At 35.6% G+C, this 12,807-nt stretch overlaps 1 protein-coding gene across 4 annotated transcripts in view; it reads left to right on the top strand.

Annotated features, from left to right (window-relative positions):
- Nucleotides 1-12,807, top strand: part of GPHN (gephyrin) — a 562,178-nt gene that overhangs the window by 322,047 nt on the left and 227,324 nt on the right. For all 4 annotated transcript variants that reach the window (XM_063088486.1, XM_063088482.1, XM_063088484.1 and 1 more), the window contains one exon: nucleotides 10,454-10,588. In XM_063088486.1, the coding sequence (XP_062944556.1) occupies nucleotides 10,454-10,588 (135 nt within the window). The remainder of the gene's footprint in view (nucleotides 1-10,453; nucleotides 10,589-12,807) is intronic.

Raw genomic sequence — 12,807 nt, forward strand, 5'->3', positions numbered from 1 at the left:
CCATAATGTATTATTAAAATTCTTCCATGAAATAGACAAGTAATCACCATATTCTGTCCCTACAGTAAGCCAATATATTGACTATAGTAGTAATGATAATAGATATTTTTTATATGCTAACTAAATAGCAGACACTATTCTGTGTGTTTTATATGTACCGTAGGCAATTGATAGTGGAATGCAAGTATCAGCAAAATTATGCCTTTTTATTTTTCTGAAAGGCAAATTTATATGGGCAAACAATTGATAATAAATACTGATCACTGCCATTGAGAGCAACAAAACTTCTGAAAATTTTAAAGCAATGGGAGAATAATTTTAAGTATAGGTATTCCTTGTAAAAACATAAATTCAAAACATTTAAGTTTTTAAGTTTAGAAAGAAAATCTCTTATAGTCATACCTCCATGTTTGCTGTCTAAACAAAACCATAAAGTATAGTTTTTTTTATAAATATGAGTTATAAGTTCTTATGGATTTTTTATATCATCGATTATCATCTAAATTAGGTCTACATATTCGTTCCTGTTTATTTTATTTTGTTGGATTTAGCCCATCTGTCTATTAAGGAGATCTTTTTTTCTTTATATTCAGCCATTTGGTATATTACCCATATTTTCTAGCTTCTGTCACCTGCAGATATGTTAAGCATGCTTTCATTCAAGTCACTGTTAAAACTTTGTTTTGAGGCCATTTCGCATACTACAAAAACCCTTTTGGTTGTCATTGCTTAACTAGCTAAAATATATTTCTATTCTAGCCCATCAAGACCTGCTTTCTCTATCTTGTCCACAAGGATCATATGTGTGCTTTATTAAATACCTTACTGAACTCAAGATACACTAGTTTGACAGCTTTGTTTAGTGAAATTTCCAAAGTACTTAATCCGTAGCCTCCAAAAGTCAGTATTAGAAACTCTAAGAATATACATGATGCATATTTTCTGAAAGAACCCACTTAGGTATTCATATGTAATCCATCTTTATTAGTTTAGATTCTATATCCCACACTTGAATGTCCAGTAGGATATTTAGAAAATGTAACCTGCCTTAAAGGTCTCTACACAAAGAAGTTGCTAGGAAAGGATATACACACATGTTGGGGCTGGCCAACAAGCTGAACAGGACTCCAAAAACCTCTACAGTAAAGACTGAAAAATTGTGGATGTTGAAGCTGTGTTCTTTTGAACATGGCTGCTTTAGGAGACTCATTCCAGTTCTTGTAAATTTGTTCACTAGCTACCAAAATTAAATCCAAATAAAAGAACGTTTCTGTACATTCTTGCAACTTTTCTGTAAGTTTAAACATTTTTTAACAACAAAAAAATTTTGAAGTAGCAAAAATAATGATTAGAAGGAAATGAATGCTCATTTGTGAATCTTCTTGGCATCAAATATAAATTTGTGTGTTTATTGGTTTTCATATTGGCATTTCAAAAGACTACAATGTTCAAAAGAGAAAATAATATTTTGGCTGTGTATTCTCATTTGATAATATAACTCTCCATTTCTTCGTTTCAAAGAGTCTGCCCAATCAACCAAGTTAGCTTTAGGCCAGAAAAGCAACATAGGAAGAGAATCAGCACAGTTCCTAGGAAACTCCCATTACAATTTCCCTTAATGAGGAAAAATTTTTTGTTTAATAATTTGCAGTTGAAATTACAGTGAGTATCTACAAAGGGTTTAAGATAACTGAGACAAATAGTTTTCTCCATACTGCAACTGCATAAGATAATAGGAATACAGATTAGTTCTCTAAAAGTAGAAATGTTGTTTCTTTTTGAAGTGATTTGGCATTTCTCCTTCTCATTTGTGCTGTCTTAGTCCTCTACAAGTTCTGCTTACTCTAGGTGGAGCCTCACTATTCCTTGGCAACCTTTGCTTCATCTCTCTCGTTATTTCCCTTATAAACGTTGCGAAGTTGCACTTTTCAGACCTTTGTTCTTCACTCCTCCTTATTTCCTCTATTCTCTCCTCTTGATTCTTATTATATTAAGTAAGGGCCATCAAGACTAAACATCTGTTCTGTTTAAAACTATTTTCCTGCATTAATACTTTGTTCCATTCCTTCTATCTCAAAAACTGTTCATAATTCTCAAAAGTCAATGGCTGCTTCTACTTCCTTATTATAAGGAAATGATTATTAAGCATTAATTTTGTGGCACCCGTATCGAATATCAATTAACTATAAAGGTGAGGTAAGAATGTTTATTTCTAGATTCTCAATTTTATTCCGTTGATCTATCTATGTCAGCCCTTATGTCAGTACCACACTCTTGCTTACATAGCTTTGAAGGTAGTTTTAAAATCAGGAAGTGTGAATCTTCCAACTTTCTTTTTTTCTTTTCAAGATTGTTTTGGATATTTAAGGTTCCTTGAGATTCCATATGAATTTTATGATGGGTTTTTCTGTTTCTGCAAAAAGCACTGTTGGGATTTAATAGGGATTGTATTGAATGTGTACTTCCTTTTGGGTTCTATTGCCATCTTAACACTATTGTCTTGCAGTCCTTTAACACAAATTACTATCAGCAATGCTTTGTAATTTTTTATGTGTAAATATAGCACCTCATTGATTAAATTTATTCTGAGTATTTTATTCTCCTTGATGCTATTGTAAATGGAACTGTTTTCTTAATTTTCTTTTTGAATTTTTCAGTGTTGGCATATAGAAATATAACTGATTTTTGTGTGTTCTCTGTGTATCCTCAACTTCGCTGAATTTGTTTACTAACTTTAACTAATAGTTCTTTTTGTGAATTCTTTAGGATTTTACATATATATAATCATGTCATCTATGAAGAGAGATAGTTTTACTTCTTCTTTTCCAATTTGGACACATTTTATTTCTTTTTCTTGTCTAGTTGCCCTGCCTAGAACTTCCAGTACAATGTTGAAAAAGTGGCAAGAGCAGACATCCTTCTTTCTAATCTTAAGGGGAAGCTTTCAGTCTTTCATCATTAAGTAGGACATTAGCTGTGGGTTTTTCATAGATGCCTTTGTTAAGTTGACAAGATTACCTTCTATTCCTAGTTTTCTGAGTGTTTTTATTATGAAGGGGTGTTCTGTTTTGTCAGATGTTTTTTCTTCATTGATTGAGAGTATCATTTGATTTTTGTGGTGTTTTTTTTTTCGTTCTGTTACCATGGTGTATTACATTGATTTTCTTATATCAAACCATCCTTACATTTCTGGAATAAATCTCATTTAGTCTTGGTGTATAATCTTTTTAATATATGATTAGATTTGGTTTTCTAGTATTTTCCTGAGGATTTTACACCTGTATTCATAAAGGATTTTGGTCCTTAGTTTTCTTTTCCAACATTGTGTTTGTCTGTCATTAGTGTCAGGGTAATACTGGCCCTGTAAAATGAGTTAGGAATTGTTCTCTCCTTTTATGTTTTGTGGAAGAGTTGATGAAGGATTTGTTTTAATTCTTCTGTATACATCTGATAGAATTCTTACTGAAGCCATCTGGTCCTGGGTTTTTCCTTATCGAAAGTACTTTTGACTACTGATTCAATCTTTTTTTACTAGTTATACTTCTATTTGGATTTTCTATTTCTTCTTGAGTTAATTTTGATAATTTATGTGTTTCTAAAATTTGTCCATTTCGTCTAGGTTATTCAATTTGTTGGCAAGCAGTTGTTCATAGTATTCTCTTATAATCACTTTTATTTCTGTAAGATCAATAGTAATGTCACCACTTTCATTCCTGATTTTAGTAAATTGAGTCTTCTCTCTTTTTTTCTTGGTCAGTCTACTTAAAGATTTGTTCGGTTTTTTTCATCTTTTTAAAGAACCAGCTTCAGTTTTCATGATTCTTTCTATTTTTTTCTGTTCTCTATATTTTTTATCTCTATTCTAATATTTATTACCTTCTTTTGTTTGCTTTGGGTTTAGTGTAAGCTTCTTTTTCTAGTTTCTTTTGTTTCTGTCTCTCTCCCCCCTTCCTCCCTCCCTCCCTCCTTCCCTCCCCCTCTCTCTCTCTCATTCTCTTTCTTTCTTTCTTTCATTTTGCATGTGGCTGGTACAGAAATCTGAACCCTTGACCTTGATGTTATCAGCACCACACTCTTAACCAAGTGAGCTAACCATCCAGCCCCTTTTTTAGTTTCTTAAGGTGGAAGGTTAGATATTGATTTGAAATATTTCTTTTTTTTAAAAGTAGCTGTTTATGGTTATTTATATATTGCCCTCTAAGCACTGTTTTTGCTGTATCCCATGAGTTTTTGGTGTATTGTTTTTATTTTCGTTCATTTCAAATTATTTTCTAGGTTCCCTTGTGATTTCTTCTTTGACTCATTAGTTGTTTAAGAATGTGTTTAATTTCCACATATTTTTAAATTTCCCAAATTTCTTTCTGTTATTTACTTTTAATTTCCTTTCATTATAGTCAGAGAAAATACATTGTAAGATTTCAGTCTTTTTAAATTTAGTGATTAATGTTCCATGTTCACTGTAGAAAAATGTATATTCCGTTGTTGTAGGGTAGAGTGTTCTCTAGATGGTTGTTAGATCAAGTTGGTTTATAATGTTCAGGTCTTCTATTTTACTTCTTCCTCTGACTAGTTATTCAAATCATTAATGAAAGTGGGACATTGAAGCCTCCCACTGTTATTATTGAATTTTTCTCTCTTTAATACTGTCATTTTTTGCTTCATGTATTTGTTTACAGTTATTATATCTTAGTAATGAACTGACCTTGTTATCATTATGTCACATCTTTCTTTGTCTCTTGTCAAAGTGTTAGTTTTAAAATCTATTTTGTCTGATGTTACTATAGCCTCTTCAGCTCTCTTTTAGTTACTGTTTGCATGGAATATCTTTTTCCATTCTATCACTTTCAACCTATTTATGTCTTTGGATCTAATGTGATTCTCTTGTAGACAGCATATAGTTGGATCATGTTTTGGTTTTGGTTTTTTAAAATCCATTCTTCCAGTTTCTGTTTTTTCATTGAACAGTTTAATCTAGTTACATTTAATGTAATTACTGATAAGGAAGGATTTTTTTCCATTTTGCTATTTGTTTACTATATTTGTTATATCTTTTTTGTTCCTCATTTCCTTTATTACTTCCTTTTTTCATAGATAGATATTTTCTAGTGTATCATTTTAATTCCCCTCTTTTCTTTTACTAAATATTTTTTAGATATTTTGTTAGTGGTTACCCTGGGTATTAAAATTAACATCTTAGTTTATAAAAATCTAGTTTGTATTAATACCAACTTAATTTCAATATTATGTAAAAACTTCACTCTATCTCCCCTGCTTAGTTGTTATTTTTATAAATTACTTACTTATACATTTTATGCTCATAAACATAGACTTGTAATTATTGTTTATGTAGTATTCTTTTAAGTCAACTAGAAAAAATAAGATTTACACCCAAAATATATGTTAATGCTAACTTTTATATATACCTATGTAGACTACTTTATTTACCTATGTAGCGTTCTTTATTTCATCATGTGAGTTCCAATTACCATCCTTTCATTGTAGCCTGAAGGACTCTCTTTAGCATTTAGTGTAGATGAGGTCCACTAGCAATGAACTCTCTCAGTTTTTGTTTATCCTAGTGTCTTAATTTTTTCTTTATTTTTGAAGTATAGTTTTGGCAGATATAGAATTCTTGGTTGACAGATTTTTTTTCTTTCAGCATTTTGAATATGTCATCCCACTGCCTTTTGGTTTCCATGGTTTCTGTCGAGAAATTAATAGTTAATCTTTCTGAACATCAGGATTCTCTCTTTCTCTTTATCACGTGACAGTTTGATTATAATATGTCTTGGTGTCAGTTGTCTTGTGTTTATCCTACTGGTTGTTGAGCTTCTTATGTATATTTATGTCTTTAATCAAATTTGGGAAGTTTTCAGGCTTATTTCCTCAAATAATCTCTTTCCCTCTTTCTCTCCTCTCCTCCTGGGACCACCATTATGCATATCTTGGTACACTTAATGGTATCCCATGATTTCTTAAGCTCTTGGGTTTTTTCTTTCTTTCTTTTTTCTTTCTGCTCCTCAGACTGAATAATCTCAGTTGACTTATCTTCAACTTCACTCATTATTTTCTTCTACCTGCTCAATTCTGTTGTTGAACTCTTGTAATAAATTTTTTATTTCAGCCATAATTTTCAACTTTAGAATTTTTGTTTGTTACTGTTTGTGATTTCTAACTCTTTATTGATATTCCCTGCTGGTGAAACTTCACTCCCATGCTTGCCTTTATTTTCTTGTTCATGGTTTCCTTTTGTTCTTTGAGCACATATGAAATAGTTGATTTAAAATATTTGCCTAAGCCCAATGTCTGAGCTTTCTCTGTGACAGTTTCTATATCTCTTTTTTTTTTTTTTTTTCCTTTTCCTGTGTGTGGGCCATACTGTCCTGTTTCTTTGCATTCTTTATCATTTTTTATTGAAAATTGGACATTTTAAATATTATAAGTGGCAACTGTGGAAATCAAATTCTCGCCCCTCCTTGGGGTTTTTTGTTGTTGCTTGTTGTGGGGTTTTTTTGGTTGTTTTTTAATAACTTTCCTGAGCTACTTTTATCAAATCTGTATTCTTTTTTGTACGTAGCCACCAAAGTTTCTGTTCTGTTAGCTTAGCAGTCAGCTAGTGATTCAACAAATATTTCCTTAAATGCCTTAAAAAAAAAAAAAAAGAAGAAAAAGAAAAAGAAAATCTCGCATTCTTTTCAGATGAGCTCTTCATATATACTGGATCACACCTTCAACATTCAGTCAAGTAGTTTACAACTCTGCCTTAGCCTTTACTTCCTGCATGTTTAGAGCCTGAAGTTTATTCACAGTTGAGAGAATAGGGCCTTTTCAGGTCTTTTCTGAGGATGTACCCAGCTCTGGGCATACGTATGACTTTCTAGATTCCCAGGAATATGTGGGAGCTTTTCAAAGCCCTTATGCCTGAAAGCATATCATTCCCTAGCCTTTTCTCCTAGTTTTTCAGTTTATCTATTGTTTGTCCTATTGTCCCATGCCCAGATGACAGTAACTAATATATTTGCCTTTAAATGTATCAGTAAACACTACCCCTTGGGTAGTTGCCTCAACCCTGGAAGAGTTCTAAGTTAGGTGAAATAAAAGCAAGCCTTTGAGTATGCCCTTCAGTAAGCCACCAGACATGTCAAAATGAACAACCACAATTCTTCGAGAGTAAGGTTTATTCTCCCTCCAGTACTACAAATCTGTGCTGGGAATGTAGGCTGTCGTGTTCAGGGTCACCTTTTTTGTTTTTCTTGAGCAAGCATTCTCTTAGCTATTACGAACTTTCAATTAGTTTCTACAGTTCTGGTGACGTTGATTCTGACAGTTTCTTTCCTCCTTTCTTCTCAGTTCTCCTGCTTTAGTGGAGAGAGAGAATTTTGTAGTTCCTTATTCTGACATTTTCACTGATGTCATTCAGGAAAGATTCACTTTACCACACAGAAACCACTAACTATAAAGGAAAATATTGATAGATTTAACTACATTAAAATTAAAAGGTTCTGTTTTAAAAAGACACAATGAAGTAAAGTGAAAGACAGGCTTCAAAGTAAGAATAGGTATTTATAACTTGGACAACTGGTAAAGGACTAGTTGTCTAGAATAGATACAGAAATCTAACAATTCAATAAGAAAAGAAAAACCCCAATAATGGAAAAATTGGGCAAAAGATTTGAAGAGGGATTTCACAAAGGAGAAAGTCTAAGTGGCTGATAAATGTATGAAAAGGTATTCACTCTCATAAACAATGAGGGAAAGAGAAAACAAAACCACATGAGATATTGTTACATGTTCAGCAGATTTTTAAAAATTAGTAATACTGACAATACTAGGTAGGATTAAGTGGTAGAATAAGAGGAACTGGAAAAAGAGAGCAAGAAGGACAGTTAGAAGGATCCACAGCTCATCTCTCGTACAGACAGAAAATGCTTAAAATACGCAACTATATTTGGACAAAAATAACAAACAAAGCTGGCACACATCACAGGACTAGTAGCGAAGCTGGCCAGTTCAGAAGCAGGATAGCCACATAGAGAATAGAAGAAAATTTCTGGCTTCCACCACCCCATTCCCCAACTGGGAACAGGAAGAACCCAGAATAATTTTTGCCCACAGAAGATAGGTGAGCAAGCACAGTACCTTGGGTCAGTGGCCCAAACCACAGAGGAATTGCACTGCTCTTGCAGGCTTCACCCAGTGTGGGAATTGCTGGGAGCCCATACAGCTGCATTGATCTGGAGAAGGAGTTCACACTGAGCTGCCACTACCCCCCAGGGCCCAGGTAGCTGCAGCAGTGGCCACTTTGGAATCAGACCCAATACCTAAGCACATTTTGCTTTGGGGCCCAATGGCCCCAGTGGCTTGACAGCCCTGAGGCCCCATCACTGCACCAGGTTGACTACACCTGAGTCCATGCAGTGCCCTGTGCCCCAGGAACAGGCAGTCTAATGCAGCGAGGGGGCCACCCTCAGAACAGAATGGATCTGTGCATGTATTTTCTATAGCCAGAAGGCCAAACAATTGGGGCCTTTGGCCTCTACTGGCAGCACCACCCTCTTTTGTGAAGTGCCCTTGCAATTCTCACAGCTGTGAGGAGACCCTCTGCGGCCCTAGTAGACATGCATTGACCTGTGCACCACAGCAGGGAGGCATTGGAGGCCCTGCACACCTCCCTCAGGGGACACAGACCAGAGCAGCACCAGTGAGCCCACCCAGGGCTGCCCACCCCAGCAAGGGGGCTGCAGAGGGACCCAGAATCTCACTTAAGGGCATAGGGGTGTGCACTCCCCAGTGCTGAAGAGCCGACCAATCAGGGCCTACTGCCACTGGACCTGCTTTCTTTAGTGAAGCACCATTGCAACTCTCACAGCCATGCTGAGTCATCACTTGGTTTAAGCAGACCCACAGTCTTGGGGAGGCTGTGGAGGTATCGCTGGCCTCTCTCAGGAGCAGAAACCACTACCTACAACATCTGTAATCCCACCTACAGCTGCCAACCCCTGTGGGAGGGTTGCAGAGAGACCCAGTATCTCCCTCGGGGGCACAGCAGCCTTCCAACAGCCCCAGCAGCCTTGCATTGGGCAGCCTACCCCAGCTGAGGAGCTCCAGAGTGACCCAGTGCCTCTCTTGGGGTCATGGAGACCTGCCCACAACTGCAGCAGCCTCACCCAGAGTGGCCCACTTTAGTCAAGCAACTGCAGCGAACCCTAGCATCTCTCTTGGGGGTACAGGGTCATGCACACAACCACAGCAACCTTACTCAGAGTCGCCAGTGCTGTAGAGAGACCCAACATCTCTCTTGGGGGCACAGGGTCCTTGACATGACAATAACAGCCTCACCAAAGAGTGGCCACTCCAGCTAAACAGCTACAGAGGGTGCCAGCACCCTTCTTGGGGGCAAAGGGTCCCACCCAAAACTGCTTCCACCTTGCCCAGGGTGGCCCACTCCAACAATGGTGCTGCAAAGCAAACTAATGTCCATCTGCAGAGTACGGCATCCCACTCACAAACCCAGTGACCTGAGAGCAGTCCAATTCAACAGTGAAACTGCACAGCACCCCAGCATCTCTCTTGGGAGCATAAGGTCCTACCCACAGCCCCAACAACTTTGCCCGGTGTCAACCACTTCAGCTGCAGAGCGCCCCAACACCTCTTTGGTGGGATAGCGTACTTAATTAGGTAATTGAGGAAAGTTTAATAAGGACCTATAGCATTTACAAAGTTTTGGGCAGATTTTAGGGAAAGCAGCAAGACATCATGGAGTATCCTGGAATTAGTAACACGGAACCATTGATACTCCTAGTCCTAATGGGGCAAAGAGGAATGCTGTTGGAATCCAGAGAAAGAGCTGTAGGCAGGAAACAGCAGTATGACAGTAGCTGTGATCTGGAATTGAAGGACACCGTCAGCCTGTGGTGACTGGTAGTGAGAGATCCAGGGGAATAAATACCAGACCCTACTTTCTACAACCTTCAGTCTCCTGCCAGTGCCTCCCACTGAATGAACCCAACTGGAAACCAGAGAATGCAAAATAGCTTGTTAATATTGTCCATACAGGTCAGCTTACAGCAGAGAGGGTGAGGAAGGATGGAGAATGAATCTGAAAAGGAAATGAAAAATATCTAGGAATTAAATAACTTGCTCAAGATTTCAAACTATTAAATGGCAGAGTCAATATATGAATGACAAACACTCTATGCCTAACCACAGTGCTATACTGCCTCTCATGTAAAAAAAATGTTTTGTGAAATATTTGCCAGGGAAAATATTAAATTTAAATCTGAAAGTTTCCATCCTACCCCAAACTGTTGCATACATTTATACCTAACAGTAAGTAACACCAACTATGTGAGAGCTGAACAGCAAAGAATGCCAAAAAAAAGTTAGGCATGAGTATTGATTTTATATGTTGGCATTTTCAGAATATTATACCGCAGTTGTTTCCCTTATTCAGATTCCAGACTCCATCATCTCTCGTGGCGTTCAGGTGCTCCCACGAGACACAGCCTCCCTTAGCACTACTCCTTCAGAATCGCCTCGTGCTCAGGCTACATCTCGCCTCTCTACAGCTTCCTGCCCAACACCAAAAGTAAGTACAGTTCCTTGGCACCTTACACCTACTCTACTATGGAAATCTTGGAAAACTAACTAATATTTCCCTCTGCTGGTTAAGGTTGGATTGCATGCAACATAATGCTATGAAAAATAAATAGAATGTAGTAAAATAGTTACCACCCATTGTTTCACAAATTATGTTGTTAGGCTGATAGGACAATAGAGATTTCATGCGAAGTGTCTACTCCTTCATCACAATTAAGGATATCACTTTCTGTAGCTTCTAATTTTTTGTTGTAGACGTTATTTTTGAGCATTCTCATCAATATAGATGTAAAGTTTTTTGTTTATATTGAAAACAAATGTATTTTGGGCCAATAAACACCAAGATTAACAAAATACTGTCACCAAAGGAATTTTATTTTTAACTTATGCAGGCTGGGGTGGCTCCCTGCTCTACTATCATTCCAAATTTTTTCAAATATATTCACCTTGGAATGTTGCTGCCTAATATTTGGAAACAAATCTAAATTTATTAGAAAGAAAGTTTTAATGCCAACCTTTGGGGGACAGAAGGAGTTTCTTAGTCTTCATTTTTTATAATCTATCACTGAGTCGTGGGGAATTTGGGGGAAGGTGTGGACAATTATTTACTGCCTCATATCTTTGCGTATATGATAAATTAACTAGAAAACTTAATTATTGCTGGGACAGCTTCCTCCTGGAATTTCCCTTCCCTGGTTAAGTTAGTCATTTGTACGTTCAAGTTCTCTGTGTGATGGATTCAATATTGGTGTTAAAAGATTAATAGTAGCATTCCTTCTTATTTAATAAGCATGCTGTTAGTTATCAGGCTACACACTAAATTTATTCTAGTGATCTGACAGTTAATTTTTTGAACTGTGCCTTTTTTTCTATCATCAAATTTAAAGACCTATGTATCTGTCTTCCTAATTCCAACTTTTCTATCAGTTTTATGAATGTTATCAGTTACGTTTGACTAGAAGTGATCTCAAACAATTCTTGATATGGGTAGTGTGGTTTGTTTTAAATTACATGGGACAGCTTTCTCAGCAAAGTCTTCAGAATATTACTGTTTTATATCATTGTTTTTAGATAAGTGTCAAAAATAACTGATATTAATTTTATCATTTAAAAAATTGAGATCCTAGATCTTCAATGAAGAAAAACTGCAAGAACATTCTAAACAAAAAATGCATGTTAATGCCATCTAGGTGCGAGTCAGCTACATTTTCAACTGAATAAAAACAAGGAGTTCTCAAAACCTAAATTGGATTTTAAAAGTCTTATCCATGTCATTTAAATTATTAAAACAAAATAGCCTATGGTTTAACTATATTAAGTTCCAAGTGTAAAAGTTAGACTCATTTATAAAGTCTGGGAAATAATTAATACTAAAAGTTAGGTCCACTATAAAATGTTTAGTTCACTGAATATTCAGACCTAAGCATTGGGAATACACAACAATCCAACACAGTATTTTTTCTCTTTAATAATATACAATGATTATAAATATTTTTTGAAATTATTTTAGGTTAAATTTAATTATATGTAGTAGTTCTTGAGCCTTTTTTAAACTTACAAATTACCTTTTATTACAAAGAGGATTTTTTTCTCCTCAGACATACTTTCTTGTCACTTAAGTCAAATATAGCTTTAAAATTCACCAAAGTAAAATTCTAAAAAATAAAAATCTTAATGTTTATTAAGTTAATTTGCTTATTGCAAAACTTTAGGAAAACAAGTAACTTACCTTGATATTTTTTCCTTAGTTACCACTTAGATGTTCAAACTGACAGCGAATTTAAATAAAGTACTGTATTTTTATCTAGGAATAAGATTGTATTCCTTTTATATAATTTTTACCAGCATTAGAATGTATACCTCAAAGATAAAATTATTACTTTGAAGTAATTTTAAAAATAAACTTTAAGTGCTGAAGAAGAATACTTATACATTGAAGGAAACTGTTTGAGTATTGATGTTTTAAAGGAGTGAAGAAAGTCAAATTAATCTTTTCTCTCTTTTTCTTTTTCTTTTTCTTTTCTTTTTTTTTTTTTTTGGGGGGGGGGGGCAGCTGGCTAGTACAGGGATCAAACCCTGGACCTTGGTGTTATCAGCACCACACTTTAACCAACTGAGCGAACCAGCCAGCGCTAAAATTAATATTTCTAATAAAAAAAGTCTCATAAATTGTAAGATTGCTTAATTGAATCTAAAGGAGGTACTCTT

This window comes from Cynocephalus volans, chromosome 3, assembly GCF_027409185.1.
Source record: "Cynocephalus volans isolate mCynVol1 chromosome 3, mCynVol1.pri, whole genome shotgun sequence".
Taxonomy (NCBI): Eukaryota; Metazoa; Chordata; class Mammalia; order Dermoptera; family Cynocephalidae; genus Cynocephalus; species Cynocephalus volans.